General features: G+C 39.1%; 1 protein-coding gene across 1 annotated transcript in view; it reads right to left on the bottom strand.

Annotated features, from left to right (window-relative positions):
* fhdc1 (FH2 domain containing 1) overlaps positions 1-20,609 on the bottom strand; it is a 33,285-nt gene extending 12,676 nt beyond the window's left edge. Inside the window, exons 1-2 of the mRNA XM_051117753.1 lie at positions 20,452-20,609; positions 3,738-4,618 (exon numbers count right to left, since the gene is read on the bottom strand). Of these exons, the coding sequence (XP_050973710.1) occupies positions 3,738-4,181 (444 nt within the window). The 5' untranslated portion in view covers positions 4,182-4,618; positions 20,452-20,609. The remainder of the gene's footprint in view (positions 1-3,737; positions 4,619-20,451) is intronic.
* Between the last annotated feature and the right edge of the window lie 372 nt (positions 20,610-20,981).

Raw genomic sequence — 20,981 nt, 5'->3', positions numbered from 1 at the left:
CACATTAGACTTCACCCCATAAACACAATCAAGCCTAGAAAAAAAAACACAGTCAACCACCCCTTTAAGAGCACAATAAATGAAAACTCTATCACTAGACTTATATGCCATACATTTAACCCTGTGATAGAATAAAGTTGTATTTTTAGGTGTTTCACTTAAATAGAAAGAGTTTTTAGAGTAAAATAAAGTGCTTTACAAATTTGCTACACATCAATTCAACTAAATTAAATAGGAAGGAATATCTTTCTAGTTTCTAGAAATGTTATGCATTTTTATTTAAAATGTCTTAAAATAGTTCACCCAAAAGTGACAATTCTGCCATCACTCTCACATTTTTCCAGATCGATAAAACTTCAATCCATATTCGAAACGCAATGAAGTTATTTGTAATAAACCCTGAGAAATTTCAGTTCGTTGACTGAAATTTAATTCCCTCAAAATGTTCACACTTCAAATGGTAGATCAGTTGTGCTTCACGCATACGGTAAGGACAAACCTCACTGGTTCTCATGCAATGTGTATTTATGAATAAAAGCATAAATTAAATATTTAAATCATATAAAGCAATTGTGTTTCTTCAAAAAACTTGGATTAAACTTCTACATTCATATGGAGTACTTTTACAATGTCTTTATAAACTTTTTGAAGCATCACAGTTTTAGAGGGATGGACTTTCATGGCTGGTCAGAAATCTCTGAAGTTTAATTAAAATCTTAATTTGAGTGTTAAAGATGGAAAAAATAGTTTGAAACAACATGAAGGTGAGCAATTGAAGACAGAATTGTCATTTTGGGTGAACTATCCCTTTAAAGAACACAATGCTATCCACCTTATTTTTGCTGTAAGAGCGGGCACAACCATTTGTACATTTTTTGGGTCAAGTCCAGCTATTTTTAGCTGTACAAAACAGCCTGTTTTGCTGCTTGATATTGTAAATTAGTCTGTCTTATGGTATTATTTTTTATGTATGATCTTAATTATGAACATGCTGGTTTGTAGTGCAAACAGTTTTATCGTTTATTGCATGTTGTTATTTTTCTCGTTATATCTAATGAACCGGATGTCTTGCCCATAGGCTTACTTTCACGTTGAAGAATAAGGTGGATGTGACTTTGGGCCCATGAGATCATTAAACTAAATAACATGACACAGCCATTTTAGTGGCAACTAAACAGACACACAATCTGTCACTCTCTCTCTCGCACACACATTTACATGACCCATGTGTGTGATACGTGTAATTTGTGACGCATCACAAACTTAAAGGAGTAGCTGGGCGGTGTCTGAAATTACAAACGAGACCACACGCATGGTCCACGCCACCTCAGACAAACAATACAGAAGCTTCATTAGATCTGCACAGGTAATTACAAAGCTACTCAGAGCAGCGGCAACCACACAAAACAACACAAAAACACAGCTGGTCGCTTAGACACAAAATGGCAAGATCACAGGAGCATATGTTTTGGGTAATAGGGACATGTTTGTTTTAAGTAGAGGTGGAAAACGGAGTTACACACACCTAATAATCTTTCTTATAAGATGCTTCGTACATGATAGGAAATGCATCGTTTGTGATAGGTACATGCTTCGTACATTACAGGCAATTGTTAGCATTAAAAAAAAACACTTTGTTTGGAACAATATCAACTTAACTACTTTTTGTAGGGATCTGTACATGTTTACACTGTTTATGTTTACACTGGGTACTGAAACTGACAATTGGGATATATTTACAGCATCTAAAATGTTAAAGCATGTATGGTATGTATACATAGCTTTTGAAACATTAAAAAACTTTATTAATTATTTATATTATAACATTTTACTGTTATGTATTTTTAAACCCTAACTCACACCTATGTTAAACATAAACATTTCTCTGCAATAATAAAAACATATTAGTGTTATAAACTGCTATTATACTAAATCAGGTAAAGACTTTAGAAATTTGATGCAATTGAACACATTCCTCCTATAGATTAAATACAATAAAATCATTGTATTCATGTCATGAATTACTGTATGAACATACAAAGATTAATAAATATTCATTTCATTTGACAGATTTAGATTTTTTCAGTTGAATGTTTTTCATTGATTTTAAATTTCTAAAGTTGTTTATACTGTAGAAAAAAAGTTAAATATGTTGTAAATACATTAAAAATGAACATTTCAATGTCTGTGCGAAATGTACAAATACCAACAATTACTAATAAAATCATGTTCAATATAAAGATATTCCGCTGTATCTGGTAAAGTAACTTAATTTATAAATAACTAAATATTATATGTGAACCTGGACCACAAAACCAGTCATAAGGATAGATTTTTTGAAATTGAGATTTATACATCATCATAAATAAATAAATAAGCTTTCCATTGATATATAGTTTGTTATGATACAACTATTTGAAAATCTGGAATATGAGGGTTCTGCAAAAAAATCTAAATATTAAGAAAATCACCTTAAAGTTGTCCAAATGAAGTTTTTAGCAATGCATATTACTATTCAAAAATTAAGTTTTGATATATTTAGGAAATTTACTAAATGTCTAAATAAAACATGATCTTTACTTAATAAATGATTTTCGGCATGAAAGATAAATCAATAAGTTTGACCCGTACAATGTATTTTTGGCTATTTCTACAAATATACCAATGCTACTTATGTCTGGTTTTCTGGTCCAGGGTCACATATATAGGTAAATTCTAAAAAACACAAATAGTACAGCAATGTAATTTTTTTGTTAACTTCCACTTAGCATTTATTTTGTAAGTAAAATAACTGAGCAAGTTGAGCAGATAAATATCAGTTTTGATGTTAAGTGTTGATTATGGGATTTGTGTCTCAGATCTTAAATAACCAGTTACCGAAGTCCACCGTACGTGTGATTGTACTGCACACTGCAAATGTTCAACACGTGATTTTCCTAATATCCTTTCTACAGATTAACTGGATCAAATTACACTGACATCTAAAGGCCACAGATAAAAGCTTCAGAAGTCAGAGAAAACAAAAGGAGAATCTCAGATCTGGGTATCTTGAAGAGATACATGACATATTGATAGCCATATCCGTATCGGATCATAGGTAAAAAAAAAATTAAGCCAACAAATCCCAGCCAAATGAACACATGGCCGACATTATGTTTATTTGGCCTACCTATTGCTAAAAACAAATAACATACAATATTTACTTAAATTGTATGTGATTTTAGTCCCTTTGAGGCAAGTCATTTCACTCGGCGACCATCTTTGAAATGCTTCTCGGGCAGGCATATCTCTTTGAATGGGGAAACATAAAATTCACCAAAACTGTTCACCAAGCTTACGATTAAATTTCATATTTTAAATCACCAATAAAATCTGACAACTGCTTCATAAATATTGTTCCTTATGCTCCAACTGCATTAAGAAAAGCTTATTTTTCAGGCTAGATCAGCCAGTGCGCATGCTATAGCAACCAGGACTTCTAATGGCAGCTGCAGTGACGTGTTGACTTTACTAATCAACGATTGGCTCTTTCATTAAGAAGGCAGGGCTTCGTGGCCATAATGAGCGTTGCATCTTTCCCCATTCAAAAGTCTTGGGTATTCTATAGTCTTCGTTTTAGTAATCATTGTTCATTAATAAAAGCAAATGATGGTAGAGACCAAATAAATTACACTGGTTTACAAGCTTTGACTGCAGATATTGCAAGCAATGATTCACTTCCACTCAGCTTGGCTTACCTCATCCTTGCTCTCTTTAAATGAACCTCTGGATCTACCAGCACGAGGATGTCCACTGCTTGTCTGGGTTCGAACCTCCTCCTGTTGGCCGAAGAGCTCCTCCACTGTCCTTACGTCAATTTGATACTGCTGCTGTCTCACTGCTAGAGTCCAAATATTTGGTTTTCCCCGAACCTTCTCCTCAGGAATTGTTTTCCAGAAGAAGCTCCGTACCCGTCGTTTCTTGCGTGAAGCATGGCCAGGATGGCCTGGTGCCTGGGGTGGTGGTGGAGGAGGTGGAGGCGGTGGTGGAGGTACTGCTGGAGGGGAGGAAGTGCTGTCATGTCCATGACTAGGACCATCTGAGGAGGTTGTAGAGGGTTCAAATGGCAGTGGATTCGCTATTGGTGTGGTACAGTCGCTTGCCGACTCCGCAGCAGCAGTCACACTTGCCATGACAAGCATTACATTAGCACTGACACCAGTCCTGGAGGGCCAGGCTGTGAGGGGAAATTTCGCCCTGGTTCGACAAGACTTTTTATACAACACCTAACGAACTGGTACAGCCTCTGTTTGATTCTAGGTGGTGTCTGTTGGAGTCCCAAGGTCTTTCTCACTCATAGTCGCTAAAACAACTAACAGCTGACAGCTAATGAGTAAATAATAAGTCTTTCCTCAAGCAGAATATGTGCAGAGATCATTCTTAGTTAGAATTGAATGTTTTCACAAAAGTGATTCATGGCTTTAGCAATAATAAGAAATTATGGACACAGGCGATGTCTTCAAGGTCTTGACATTCTCACATATTTTGTCTCCACTTCTTCTACCTACTCCCATAATGGCGAGCTGTTGCTTCCAAGATTTTGCCCACTGTGGTGCGGTGAGAGGTCAAACCCTTGGAACTGCAAAAAGGATAAAACACACACATACAAAATCAAAATTACTTAGGTGCAGTCAGGCAAAGGAACTTGGAACCTAAAAACAGAGGAAATGAGAAAGTAACAGACATCAGAAAGGGATGTGGTTGTACACTCAAGGAAAGGCCCCAGCAGGAAAACGCCAAATGCTATTGTACACTGGGCCAGCCTGCTATGTGTAAAAATGTTCTTGACAGATGAATCAAATCTCACTAATGAAAACTCACACAAAGAACTTTCAAGGGATTTGTACATTTCATGGCCAAAAATTTGGCAACTTACCATCAATTACCTTTACGTAACCTACTGAGGTTACATAACACATAGTTATCCATTCAGTTTGGAGCTTTTTTTAAAAAACGTTGTACTATTATTAAGGATTTTTTGTGAAGAGTCATCTGAATGGTGTATACTCATACTGTATATAATAATAGTTCTAACATGACATGGTAATGGATATGACAGTGTTAATGTATTTGGTCTTGCTGGAATAGATCTGCTGCGCTGCTGAATTGCTGCTGCTGCTGCTGCTTCAAAGCAAGTGCACAACTTGGTCTCATGACGAAAATGTACCTGAGATGCGAAATCCATACCAATAAGTACATATCAGTGCAATTTCCAAAAGAAATGTCCACTGAGTGGCACTAAACGAGTGTTTGTTTTTTCCCACAAACAGTTGAATGTACATATGGTACATTTTATGTGACGTTGGTTTTGTATGTGTCACAGCAGTTCTGACTTGAAATGTCTGTTGAGTGGCGCTATAAACTCTAATGCTCCGTGACGTTTTAAAATAACGCACCATCTGCACTAAACCTAGCCGATAGTATGAACAAAAGTGAATGTGACGTAAAAATGCAATCGCAAGCATGCCGTTTTTAGCTTGTTTTTCGATCTCTCATCTTTCAGCTCTTTCATAGTGAGTCATGTTTTCCACGGGATTATAACAAGCAAGCTTGTTATATCCGGAAAGTGAAACGTATGGAGCTGTAATCACAACTTTTTATTAAAACGATTAGAAGTGTTCACTGTTTTACGACCTCTAGTGTTCAGTGATGTGTACTTATTGACTCGTATTTCGCATCTAGCAATCTTCGCATGTTCCCACAGGTACGTTTTTATCATGAGATCAGGTTGCAAGTACAGGAACTTGCTACTGCCAATACATACACCGATATGCTGCTGTGAGTGTTTAAGACATACTGCTGCTGCACAAATAGAATATAATAGCCTGCAGCAGATCTTTACAGGTGGAACTAGGGAAGCTAAAAGTCTTTAGAGGAACTATGAAAGCGTGCTGCGAAAAGCTCTAGTGAATGCTAATCAGCCATTTAAATGTAAAGCAGCAAGCTCATTGGCTGTGTATGAAACATTAGTCAATCAGCTTGTTCCAAGTAGTTTAACACTGTAAATATCATCAGTTTGCAGTAAGGACCCATCAGCCTGCGTCATCCACAGTTTCATGACAGAACTTGAACTTTGTTATTAAAAATGTAGTGATGTCAGTCGGTACTGAAATTTTAAAATTTCCATTTCCCGCTAACATTTCAGCGCCATTGATCGGGTTCTTAAACACAGCTGATTGGCCGTTGTGTTCAAGAGCTCAACAGATATGACTGTGATTGGCTACACTGATCATCGCTTTAAGCTTTCCACCAAAAGCTCACACAAAAGCACATCGGAGCATTTGAAAGCGGGTGTTTGTCAGCAGATCTGTCTATGTGCAGGTACTGTATATTAGGGATCCACTGATAGACACGGCTTTCAAATGCTCCCGTGTGCTTTTCTGTGAGTGCTTGGTAAAGAGCATAAAGCGATGATCATTGTAGCCAATCACAGTCATATCTGTTAAGCGTGTGAACACAATGGCCAATCAGTGGTGTTTAAGAATCCGCTCAACAGCACTGAAATGTTAGCGGGAAATGACTTCGGTACCAGTCGGTACTAAAATTTTAAAAATGTCCACTTTTGACAACACTATATATACTTTAAGGCAGCGGCTATTTGCACTAAGTGTAAATAGCTATAGATTCTATTTACACTATGTTAAAATAGCAGGATTTTCTGCTATTTATAATATTTACTGCAAACAGACACAATTATCTGCACCTCAGTACTGTAGTACATTAAAACATTATGTAGTAATATCGTATTAAGTGTAAATTATAGTTTTAATTCAATTTATTAAATGGATGCTGCCTTATTGGGACAATAAGCCCTCTCTACACCTACCCTAACCGATACTTTATTTTCAACTTTTTGATTATTTCCTTCATTTTTATTGAAAATAAATGCCTTCCCGATATGATATGAGATTTGAAAAGGCAGAAAAGAAGTTTGCCAAAAGGCAGATTCAAATCTGGGTCGATCACATCGAAAAGAGTAGAACGCAAGCATTATCCTCTGAACCACTGGAACTGACTATTGACAGCTGTCTTTTGTAGTGCTGACTAGCCCAATTACACATTAGTAGGCGGAGTTAGTGTAAATAGCCTCTGCCAACAAGGCGGGCTATTTGCACTTAGTGTAAATAGACACTCCGATACTTTTAATTATTTATTAACACTATAAAATTAATTATTGTGTAGACCTAAAACTCACTATCAGTGTAACTTACTAAAAAACCTGGGAGATGATCACACTGATCCATGTCTATAGAAGGCAGAGCAGCTAACACCATTATGGTTGTAACGAAGCGGAGATGAGACGAGGATCTATGTGCAAGAGTTTATTGTACATCCAAAGAAAACAACAAATTATCCAGAACGGGGAACCCTTAGAATCCAGGCAAGAACAGGGAGCAACCATCACAGACATCAAACAACTGACAAAATACAGGGGAAAGACAAGGACTATTTATACACAGGGTGAGGTAATGATCTAATTGGTAACCGGGGTAACTGATGAGGGAGTGGGTGTGGTTCAATGAAGATCCATGGCAACAAACAAGGGAACAGAGGTACAGGGAAGCAGGGAACAATAAGACACAAAAACTACAAAATAAAAGTCCTTAAACACGAATACAGAAGACAAAGACCAGGCACATGACATAACCCCCCCTCAAAAGAGTGGCTTCCAGACGCTCCAAACAGAAATACCAGTCCAGGAAGGGGGAGGAGCTCAGGCAGAACTGGGGAAGGGATGGAGGGCCAGGTCCATGTAAGGGGAGATAAACAAGGGACTGAAGCAGAGCAAGAGGCCAGGGTGGAGTCGGCCAGATGGGAGGAGCTGAGGACCACCAGATCATGAGAGAAGACCTCCACGGCGGAGCAGGCGGTACCCAGCAGGGCGGAGCAGGAGGCTCAGGAGCCCTCCAGGGCGGAGCCGGAGGCAGAGCAGGTGGCACTAGAGCCCTCCAGGGTGGAGCCGGAGGCAGAACAGGTGGCACTAGAGCCCTCCAGGGCGGAGCCGGAGGCAGAACAGGTGGCACTAGAGCCCTCCAGGGCGGAGCCGGAGGCAGAACAGACGGCGCTACAGCCCTCCAGGTCGGAGCCGGAGGCAGAGCCAGCGACACTAGAGCCCCCAAGGGCAGAGCCGGAGGCACAACAGCCCTCCCAGGCGGAACAGGAGGCGGAACAGGAGGCGGAGCAGGAAGCGGAGCAGGAGGCGCAGCAGCCCTGCGGGGCGGAACAGGAATCTGCATCACGCTCTGGGACCTGGGGAGAGCAGGGACAGAGGAGGCAGACAGAATAGAGGGAGAAGGCGCAGCAGCCCTCCAGGGCGGAACAGGAGGCGGAGCAACCCTCCGGGCGGAACAGGAGGCGGAGCAGCCCTCCGGGGGGGAACAGGAGGCGGAGCAGCCCTCCGGGCGGAACAGGAGGCGGAGCAGCCCTCCGGGCGGAACAGGAGGCTGCGTAGCCCTCCGGGGCGGAACAGGAGGCTGCGTCATCGACTGGGACCTGGGGAGAACAGTGACAGAGGATGTAGACAGGGAAAAGGGAGAAGCAGAGAGTTTGGTGGTTAACGCCCCCTCCGTAAGAGGTTCTACGGCTGGCGCCGACACCTCTGGAGGCATTGGCGCAGCTTCTCCGACGGGGAAGGCCTCTGGAGCAGACTTGAGACCAGACGGGGCCTCTGGGGCAGACTTGAGACCAGACGAGAGCTCTGGTGCAGGCTTGTGATCAGACGAGAGCTCAGAGGCTGACCTATGAACAGGCGTGACCTCAGGAGCACAGTGTGTAGCCCACACACACCACATGGCCACTGCCATTAAGGGAAGAGCAGCAGCGATAACGTCACTTGGCTTGTGAAGATCTGCTGTAACGTGGCTTGACTCGGGAACAACATGGCTTGACTCGGGAACAACATGGCTTGACTCGGGAACAACATGGCTTGACTCGGGAACAACATGGCTTGACTCGGGAACAACATGGCTTGACTCGGGAACAACATTGACTTGGCTTGACTCGTGGGGAACAGCTGCTGTAGCTTGACTCGGCCCTGTAGCTTGACTTGAATCAGGGGTAGCTGCCGCAACAAGAGGGAGCGCCATCTTAGCTGTCCGTACAGCCATTAGGGGTGAGTCCAACACGTGGGTCATCATGTGGCGTGACTTGGAGACAGCGACCATCTTGTGGACTGGCTTTGGCGTGGCGGCCATCTTTGCGACAGGCTCTGGCGTGGCGGCCATCTTTGCGACAGGCTCTGGCGTGGCGGCCATCTTTGCGACAGGCTCTGGCGTGGCGGCCATCTTTGCGACAGGCTCTGGCGTGGCGGCCATCTTTGCGACAGGCTCTGGCGTGGCGGCCATCTTTGCGACAGGCTCTGGCGTGGCGGCCATCTTTGCGACAGGCTCTGGCGTGGCGGCCATCTTTGCGACAGGCTCTGGCGTGGCGGCCATCTTTGCGACAGGCTCTGGCGTGGCGGCCATCTTTGCGACAGGCTCTGGCGTGGCGGCCATCTTTGCGACAGGCTCTGGCGTGGCGGCCATCTTTGCGACAGGCTCTGGCGTGGCGGCCATCTTTGACAGGCTCTGGCGTGGCGGCCATCTTGTGCAGTGGGTCTGGGCTGGCGGCCATCTTGCAAGGAGACTCAGGAGTGGCGACCATGCTGTGAATTACCCTTTCTACTTCCTTAACAGAAAAAGGGGATTCACAGAACAGCAAAACAAAGTCTATATACTGTGACAGGGTCCAGCTGGGGTCCTCATCCGGTAAGTTTAAACTAACCTCTGGATCGAGTCCACTCCAGAAACAGTCCTTTATTTTGGTGTCATCTCCAGGCACTAGCTGGCTGTAATAAAGGAACTCCTCCACATAATATTCGATCGGTCGGCCGTTTTGAAAAATTGAGCAAAGAGTGCTCAGAGGGTCGCGATAAACTCCTGCTAGATCCATAGTTGGTCAGTTGTTCTGTAACGAAGCGGAGATGAGACGAGGATCTATGTGCAAGAGTTTATTGTACATCCAAAGAAAACAACAAATTATCCAGAACGGGGAACCCTTAGAATCCAGGCAAGAACAGGGAGCAACCATCACAGACATCAAACAACTGACAAAATACAGGGGAAAGACAAGGACTATTTATACACAGGGTGAGGTAATGATCTAATTGGTAACCGGGGTAACTGATGAGGGAGTGGGTGTGGTTCAATGAAGATCCATGGCAACAAACAAGGGAACAGAGGTACAGGGAAGCAGGGAACAATAAGACACAAAAACTACAAAATAAAAGTCCTTAAACACGAATACAGAAGACAAAGACCAGGCACATGACAATGGTATTGATATTTAAAATATGTGAAGAACGGAAATGCTAATACTAGCTAAAATACAACTAAATGCACCTTTAAATATTTAAGAATTTTGCTCAGGGTGTAAATGATTTAAACTCTTTTTGTTTATTTGCTGACTTATTTTACATTACTATAAATTAGTATAATATTTAATATGATAAATATTAGTAAATGTTTAGCCATTAAATGCAGAATTACATAATTAGAATAGTTTCCATACTGGTGATTCACTCGTGCCACATCTGTTATTTGAATATGCAAAGCAGCCGACATCAAACAGCCTTCAAAGTACAGTGAGGTTGTCAAGGAGACCAGCCAACAACCAATCCACAAAAAAGCAGCTATTTTGGACAAAAATTGGCAAAGATTTACAACCAAAGCTGTCTAATTTCTATTATTTTGATATAAATATAATGTACAACAGCCTTGTGAGCAGCTTGCATTGGTCAGCACTTCATCAGTATGGCTCAGGTCTTGTCATACAGGTGCCTTTGTGTCACAGACACAGAGAAAGCAGAGACTGCAGTAAATGGCACTGGGTTTCATCTTATGTACTACTGTCAAGAGTGACATATTGACGTCTGCTGGGAGAGGCCACAGCAAAATGCCACAGCATTTTGGATCAGACTGAACAGTCTTATGTAGATTCAGTTATGTAACCTGTATTTCAAAGAGAGACTGAAGGTCATAAAAGTCTCATTTCAGGGAAAACGCAAAAACACTGTTGTAGCATTGCTACTTGTGAGGTGTCTTTGATGCTGGGATTGATCAGTGTAGACATAAAAGTTCAAAGATGTTGTAGCAAGTTACTTTTACTGACAAAGCTGATCGTGGTGAAAGGAAGTTCTAGAACAGATAATACAAGACACCAAGTGCTGTAAACCAGAGCTCATCATACTGCAACAGGGTCTCATTCGATCCTCTAGGTTTTTACTTATTAAAAGACAATTGACGTCACAGGAAGACTCTGTTTCCGCGCTGGTTCGGCTGAGTTAGGTGCAAGCTACTATGTATAATTTATTCATATGTAAAAGTAGGTGTATTTTTCCTTTTAAAGTCATCTTCTGTAGAAGGGCTATGCTGTATGATGTTTTAATATGTTTTCTTTTGACATATAATTGCAATATAAATATAAACACTGTACTGTTTGTGTGTGTTCAGATCCTAAATGTACATGCACTGTGTTGGCTAGAAAAGAGAGTAAAGGGTTAACACTCTGTAACACATTCTATCTCACCTCAGTGGTGTCTTTGCTGCAATGTCAGCGACAGCGTACAGCAACACACCCAGATATGCAGCACCAAATCTGTTCACAATTATAACCGTCATGACATTTACAAACGTCACAGAATGCTGAAAACCTAGCTGAGGGCATATTAAAGCAACATTATCATTTTAGGATCGGTCAGACACTATAATAATGTGAATAAATGCAAACAGTTCAAGCCCAGCAAATCTAAAAAGCACTACACATCCAATAGGCCACTTGTGAGAAAGGCAAATGTGGATGAAGGAAACATGTTCATATAAAAAATAAAAACTCTGTCATCATTCATGCATACTCATACAAAATCTCAAAGCTTCTTAAACAGAAATAGAAGATATTTTTAACATTCTCTCATTTTTTGCCCATCCATTGAAAATCCACACAAACAAAACATTAAAACAAAACATTTATATGAACAGATTTAATTGTTTACACAAACATAGAGCTCATCAAACATGCTAAACATGAAAGCTCAAACCAGCTTGCTTGATGTGTGACAACCAATAATGTTTGTTCTTGTGTACTGCGCAAGCACAGTTGAGCATCCATGTTTTATAATGGCTTTATTTACTGGTATCCTCCTGTTCTGTGATTCACATGTTGTTCTTTCTCTTTGTTACACACAATAAAACAATATGTGACATAATTTAGTTCTACCTGCTGCCCGAAACTTATTTTGGAGTGGTACAATTTCTTTTTAGATTGTTGAAACAATGAAGAATGTCCACGTTTTCATGATGAATTATTTTCAAGTACATAAATAATGCAGACAGCCATGATGCATCTGATGTACATGATGTACCTGTAAACAGCAGAATACTTCCGTTTACTATAAAAAGAGGCTGTGTTTTCAGCTAAGCCTTTTTCTAATTCAGAACTGGGAGTTGGACTATGATTTAAAATCTGATTGCTACAGACAATTTTAAGTATACTTGATGTATTTTTGAGCACATTTGGAAAGAATGTGACAGTATTAATACACACACACACACACACACACACACACACACAGTGTACCCAGACCATTACATCTGTTCACATGCTTGGCTGCCTAGCAAATTAATCCTCCTTAGGAGAAAATCTCTTAAAATTTCTCATTGTTTGTTAGTGATTAGCTCTTTTGCTTAGAAAAGATGTCAGGACAAAATCTTCTAGTAAAGTAGATGGTATATAGGTCAAATGCTTAAATTTAGTATTAAAAACCAAATTTCCCAAGAAGAATACTCATTTTGTGAAGAATACTCAAGGCTCTGGTCAACACTGTAAAAACATTTAGCTTTGTTGGTTCACCTAATGTACGTAGGCTGATGTAGAGATGTTAAATACCATTTTTGACTTGAATAAAATGAATTAATTTAGATGCTACTACACGCAACCTTTTTAGATGACATTTTTTCAGTGACGTAAACAGTGTCAAACTGAAAGATGATCTGGCTGTGATTTTTCTGAAGACCCTCAGAGGCAGCAGAAGGTACAAAAGTGTATTCATTTTCAACTAACATAACAGTAGACTATCTTGCCCTTGGGTCAGTCTATGCACAAAACACACATAAAGAAACTTTCTCCCACACAAACACAGACAATCGTACATCTTCGACCCAACCACAACTCTTCAGACAAAGTCTTGCCCTGTTACCTGATTCAATTGATACGGCACTTTGAAACGCTCTGCTCGTAGATTGATTTCCAGTACGTCTGGCAAATGAGGCCTGAGGCAATAACCCACACACTGGACATCTAATACCTTCAGTGGAGTATTTGGGTGCAAAGAACAGCACCAAGACAAAGAACCTTTGAGCAAACGCGCAGAGATTAAGAAATACTTAAGCAGATTCAAGCATTAATGTCTTAATGGTGCTTGTGCTTTGGATTCAGCTTTTGGTGCAAGTGTATCTCTGTAAACCAGCCATAAATCAAAGTCCAAACTGGTCCCACAGGGTCTTTAGAAGATTAAACTGCTTTCATAATTTCATAATTGAAGGAAAGACTGGCAAGCTAAACGATTTAAAAGAACCGTGACAGAAGCCACCAGTTTTGTTTAAGACCTAGACATACTTCCCCATATATTACTACTCCATGGTATGACATCATCTGCTATGCAAATCATGAGGCTGTTTCTGTATCAAACATTCATTTAAGTGTGATGTTGGTTTAAAACTGCTGATGATTTAGAAAGGCTAATTAAAGGGGAATCATCATCTGTAGCAGCCATAACATATGATCAGCAGTTGCTGGCTCTCTGAGACAGTGTGTGAGTCTTGTGTTGTGACAGTTTATAACACTTCACTAACTGTCAAAGGCATACAGCTATTTTCTATGTTAAGGGTAGGAAACATTCAGAAAGGCTGACCATGTTCATTTTGTTTAGCACACATTACACTGAATTTTTGGCCTACTTTTATCATCTACAGCACCAGCTGTCACAGTTTAAACCTTGCAAAGGGGAAACACAGTCTGTTTCAAGCTCTCTTTAATTTCCTGCATAGTTTATCTTCAGGTCATTACTATCGCACTGAAATCTATGTGTTAAACATTAGTGAGGCCATTGACGCCATCCAACTACTCTACCAATCAGTAACTGAGGCTACAATTATATACTACTCTAAAAATAGATACTATGTAAAACTTAATATTGCAATTTGTGCTGATTAAAAGTAATGTTATATGTTATACTGTAAAACCAGCAGATAGTTGAGGTTTTGTTGAAAGTTTTATGGTGGATTTTTTTCAGGAAAATTTTCTATAAACATGGCTTTTATATATTCTATAGCTGCTTCATTTCCAGCTATTATTGCAAATTAGAAACATTTTTAACAGAAACTTAAAGGGCACCTATTATGCAAAATTCACTTTTACATGTTGTTTGAACTTAAATGTGTATTGGCAATGTGTGTACACAACCCCCCTATGATGATAAAAATCCACCCGCTCCTTGTGTTTAAATCCCCATAAATCATAAGCAGTGTCTCAGAACAAGCCATTTACAAAATCTGTAAAATGTGATGTCACATTTTACAGGCCTGGCCCACGACTGTTGACGGACACTGCCATATTAGCAGAGACCCCGGCGTAAGTGAGCCACACACAATCCGCAACGTTTATCTTCATGCTAGAGCATTCAAAAGCAGCATTCAAGTAAGAAATGTATTCTATTAGAGCTACAGAAATTATTCATTCAAGAGCAGTGAATGAATTCTGTTTTTATTTTATTGTTTGGGTCATATTAACAGTGTAGACAGTGTAGATTTGGCTTTAAAACATATGATTTCAGTGCGATAGACAACCTGATCTCATGATGAAAACCTTTTCGCGAGATGCAAAATATGTAAAAAGTGCGTTAAAAGAGTGTTCGGGTTTTTCCCCAGAACAGATGAATGTACATATGTTACGTTTTATGTGACGCTGGTTTTGTACTTGTCAATGCAGTTCTGACTTGAAATGTCCGTTGAGTGGCGCTATAACTCTAATGCTCTGTGATGTTTTAAAATAACATACCATCTGCACTACACCTAAACCATAGTATTAACAAAAGTGAATGTGACGTAAAAATGCAATCGCAAGCATGTCGTTTTAGCTTGTTTTGCGAACTCTCATTTTTTAGCTCTTTCAATGTGAGTCATGTTTTTCACAGGATTCCGCATCCTAAGTCCAATTCTGTGCCGGCTGAGCTACCGAGCAAGCTTGTTACATTTTTACCCCCTCTTGTTGAAATCGCTACATGATTGGCTAATGCTACCCCCTCCCCCACACCTAACCCTAAACCTACCAATACTAGGGAGGTAGCAATCTGGTGGGGGTCAACACTGGAAAGCAAAACATATAGAGCTGTAATCATAACTGTGTACGAAAATGATTACAAGTGCTTGCTGTTTTACCATCTCTAGTGTTCATTTCTGGTGGAAACTGCAGTCATATGTACTTCTTAAAACTCTGGCAATTTGATAATACCTAGAATATCAAAATCAACCGCGGGCGGCAGATCATTTTCTTATTTAGCACCCAAACTCTGGAACAATCTACCCAACACTGTTTGGGACGCAGACACACTCTGTTAGTACACACTCCGTACCCAGCCCAGACGGTGGATCAGCACCTAGAGATAACCTCTACAGCCCTGAAAGTTAGCCCCAGAGACAGATCCCCAGTGAAGACGACTTCACCTAGACAGCCATCGGCACAAGACCATTTCCTATTTAATACTGTATAGCCGCTTTGTCACAATTCTGTATTGTTAAAAGCGCTATATAAATTAAGGTGACTTGACTAATTGGTTTGTATTTCACATCTCGCGGAAAAATTCCCACAAGTGTTTGTCATGAGGTCAGGTAAGCGTTATAATCAGTATCCAAGGTACAAGCTGTAAAGGCACAGCCCTTTTCTTAGGTGCCCTTTAAAGGAATAAGTTAACCCCCCCCAAAATAAATCTTTATGAATCTGTTCTGATGAACAAACAAACAAACTATTGTACAAAATAAAATATATTTTATTTTTGCTTTATATATTTATATTGTATACATTAATATTATCTATTTTTATCAGTAAATCAGGCACATAAAAACATAGCTACTCAAAAATATCTTTATTGTTGTGCCCTGATATGACTAATTTCATGAGGACACTACAGAACTCCAAATTTTATATGTGAGGTGTTGGTCTGTTTGTGCACATGCTGATTTGGCTGCATCAAAGCATTCTGTATGAACAAAAGATATAGAGATATTTACTCATCCTCCTGCTTTCATTCACAATGTGGAAAAGATCTTTAAAAAATCAAGAAATGATTTTGCATACACATTAAAATAAATATTTCATTTAAAATCTACTGTGATGATAATGTATTTTAATTGAGTACTGATAATTTACTGATTACATGCATACTATGCACAAAACACTGGTAGCATAATAGTATAGGTAGTATGCAGCATATCCTTGATTATAAACCCCTGTTTGTCTGATTCTGCGGGTAAAAATAATAATGTTTAATGTAGCAAGTTAGATCTTTTTTTTACAGCACCATGATTTCTCCACTGGTGGCTATAATGAATCTTCTGCTTATCAAATATAACCACAGCTGGGGGGCAGGGTGAGGCATGACCCAAATACAGATTGAGAGGACGATATTATAATGAAGAGATGATACAAAGAAGAGTGGGCTGATATAGATATAAAACACATCTGGACACACATTTGAGAGAACTTCATGAGAATATAAATTAAGATAATCACTAAAAACGGGTCATCCAGTCATTTGGGTAATAATGTTACAATTTATAAATGTATGTATAATTGTATACATGTAAAGACTCATTTGAACCAGTGCTGCTGAAAGGTGGTGAGTATCCAGCATGAGAAAGCTTGCTTTGCAAACCGTATTGATCACAAAGGGCCATTAGAGAAGGTAAATAAAGCAGAAACAAAGACCGCCTAACAACTACACAGTAATCAAACACAACTTGGGGGAATCTTCATAAACTCTTTCGAAGACAAACTAATTCTAGAGCTCAAAGAAACAAAGTTCCAGGATGATCTAATTCCCAAAGTAAAACCATTTCTGTACACATCACACCCTGAAGCGTGAATCTACAGCATCAGCCAGAATATATGTGATATGAGAAGGAAATTTTAATGTGTCCTTAAAGTTTCTAGGAAACCCAAAAGGGTTCATTTTTAAAGATATATGAGTCCTGAAGATCATCCTGTCCACATGGGACCAGGACTCAATGTAGCTTGAAAAGTGCACTGACTGGGATACTACACTAATGCAAATGTCTTCGTTGTCAATCACTGATGCTGTATATTGACTTGTCAGCATTTATACTAATTCCACTTATGCTTTACTTTAATGTGAACTAAATGAGTGTTTAGTTTGTAATCTTCCACATGTACTATACTAACACGTGCTAAAATGGACCCAATGTGATAACTAGAGAGGACTAGCAAATACACACACACACACACACACACATGCTCATATTACAGTCGCAGCTAACAGCCAATATATAGCACTACTTGTTCTCGACCACAAACAGATAAGATTTTCTGTCTCCCACAGTCATTACAAACTCCTCTAAGTAGTTTAGTCCCCATAGGAACAGCTAGCAATAGTAGACAGTGAGATGACCGCAATAAAATATAAATGGCCTCATGTGCAAACAAAGAGAGATGGTATAAAAGCACACCGGTGTAAATCAAATCTCTCAGAATACCAAAACAATCCTAATACATCTTGATATGTAGCAAATTTACATTCAGTTACTGTAGAGTAGCTGTGCAATACAACAAAATAAGAAAATACTACTGTAGATTTCTGTTTTTGTAACCATTTTATACAGGGAAGTGAATCAGCCAGTGGCATAGACGGAAGGACGCACTTTGGTTGCCATGGTGACAGCAGGTGGGAGGGGAAACTGAAGTCCAAACACCTGATGTTTACGTGTGTGCAAATGAAAGAGCCAGACGCTTACTGGTGAATTTAGTCCCTTTAGAGCCCATTAGAAGTATTGTGACAGATTAAGCAAAACAACAACTGGAACTGTGATGACGACAGTGTTGTTATTGTTAATTAAAACTGAAGCGATTAAAAATCTTTTTGGTAACTGAAATAAAGCTAAAATAAAATAAAACATTGAAATATTATAAATATTGATAAAAATGTTTAACTTAGAATACTAGTAATTTTGCATTGGGAACTAACTGAAATTAAATAAGTTGAAATTAAAATGACTAAAACCGATGAAAATGAGTAAAACTTAAATGGAAACGGAAAATGTAAAAATAATAAAAGATAATTAAAATTATGAAATATTCTATATTAGAAGGCGATATTAACATCACATAGTGATGTTCAGTGCTGGGTAGTAACTGATTACATGTAATGAGATTCCATAAATTAAATACATGTAATTAAAGTCTATTACATTTTAAAATGCGCGTAATCAGACTACAGTTACTTTTTATGGATTACATGATTACATGTTATTTGCGCAGTAAATTATTCATCATTTATTGATTCTGGGAGACAGGACAAAAACATTTCATGTTTATTAATGTGCGTTTAATGCAGGGATTCCTAAATGTTTTTGTCACCCCCTAAAATAAATATTTTCTTAAAATACTGCTAAGGACATGTTTACCGTTCTCTGATGTCAATTAATGGTCACACTGACTTGCAGGTAAACAAATAAAATATTTGAATAATATATTTAAATAGTTTTTATTTCACAGTTTTATGACTGGATTAATAGCTTTTTATCAACTCACTAGTCACATCAGCTCACTAATGCAATGTTTAATGCATTTTATGATGTTGATATTAAAAAACTGGAATCACTTAATACCATATCAATATGGTACATTTAAAACAAGTCTGTAGTCAGCTTACAATACCTAAAATGAGCAATCTATATTACGTTACTAACTACAGTTTTCACTATGTAATCTGTAATCAGTAAAGGACTACATTTTATAAGTAATCTATCCGGCTCTGGTGATGTTTTCTGTTAATATGCTGTATTTCAGTTATTAGTTCTGTTTGTGAATAGAAATGGGAGCTTTTATATGTTTGTGTTTGCTATTGATTAAAATATACACTTTGATATTCTTTGTACAGTTAAAAAAAAACAAAGCAATAAACATTACCATTTATTTACCAAAAAAGGAAAAAAAACACACTGTCAGAAGCCAAAACAATCCAGAAATTCACAGTCATGCTTAGATAGTGTTACCACGGTAATCTATGAAGTCAGTACTTTGGGGGGCGCTTGCACCAATTGAGTTCTCCTACTTTAGGGTGTGTTACCGTGGCAATGTGACAACAGACAACCACCCTCCCCCGTTGACCTCACCCTGAGGGAAAACTTTTCCCTAAGCTTTGTTCCAGAACTCCTGAATGGATTGTGTCCAATTCATCTCACCATGAGAAATGGGATGGGCTACTAAAGAAGCTGGCTTCAGAGGATTACAATAAAGCACATCCCAATCTGTGACAAAGCAGCACAAAAGCACTAGTAACAGCCCTAAGGGTCTCTGCGGGGCATTAGAAAGATATGGTCAGCAGCAGTAACCTTCAAATGCATATATTTGTACTTCACAGTTGTCCAGTCAAGTCACATTTATAGGAATACTGTGACTATGACAGATTTCAGATGATGTAATGTTTACAGAGCATGGTCCAAACAATAAAGTTAAATAAAAGAGCCACTGAAAGCTTTTGAACAGGAACCGTGCTATACTTTTCTTATTAAAGTCAGAACAACATGTTGAGATGACAGAGGAGCTGACTCATGGGACCAGTGAGGTTACACGAATAATACTGTAATCTTTAGGGATGCGTCCTGTGGCGTGACAGCGATCACACTAAAGGCTACAGAATTAAAATTGAGTGTTAATGAGACAGAAAGACGGAATGGATCAATTATACCCAAAGGAAAGACAAGAGAGAATGACGGCCGAAATTGTAGAATCAATAAATGAATGCAACTGTCAATCTAGACCACACACACAAACACACAGTCACCAGTCACACATACATATATATATATATATATATATATATATATATATATATATATATATATATATATATATATATATATATATATATATAAAGCGGGAATATTTAATTATGTTTCATTACCGTGTGAGAATCGCAGAGAGAATATTAAAATTATTCTTTTAGTCAGTCAATGAATAATGCATGGTCTAGTACAGGACGTTACTAGAAAAAACAAAATCATTCAGCAGCAGAAATAACTGTAAAAAGCCTAAACGAATTTTGTAAAAATAAACGTTCCATTTAAACTGGGTTAAAGAACTTACCGTGTAGGAACCTAAGGAAAAGATGTACTAGTTTTTTTTCCTGTTGCGGCAGGTGCATGTATCCGAGGGTAGGTGTGTGTCGGTATCACCGACATTCTGCGCGTCCAGCGCTGCAGCGACGCTCAAAGATGCAGTGTATTACAGCCAGAGAACACACTACGCATGCGCCTGTGGTGTGTGCCGAGCTACCGCGCATGAGCAGTGCGCGATGTGACTGGCTCAGGTGAATCTTTGGGACCGCTGAAGTGTGACGTAGGCTGTCACCCGCTGGTGACGAGTGTAACATAATACTACTCAGGCACAAATATTAATATTGACATACGTCGCTGGCTGTTTATTAAACATAAGCAGGTCTATTTGGCAACCATGGAGATGATGGAGCAGATACAAACAGTAATTTATGGATAATTTTAGAACCATTGACTGAAATCTATTCGGTATTCTCAAAAATTGTATGAACACGAATCTCATTAACCTTTTTTTCCGAATCCAGTGGCAGCGCTGTAGTAATTTGCATACATTTTGCTTTT

This window comes from Labeo rohita, chromosome 1 (genome assembly GCF_022985175.1).
Source record: "Labeo rohita strain BAU-BD-2019 chromosome 1, IGBB_LRoh.1.0, whole genome shotgun sequence".
Classification (NCBI taxonomy): domain Eukaryota; kingdom Metazoa; phylum Chordata; class Actinopteri; order Cypriniformes; family Cyprinidae; genus Labeo; species Labeo rohita.
Note: the sequence above shows the minus strand (reverse complement) of the source record. Positions and strands in the feature narration are given on the sequence as shown.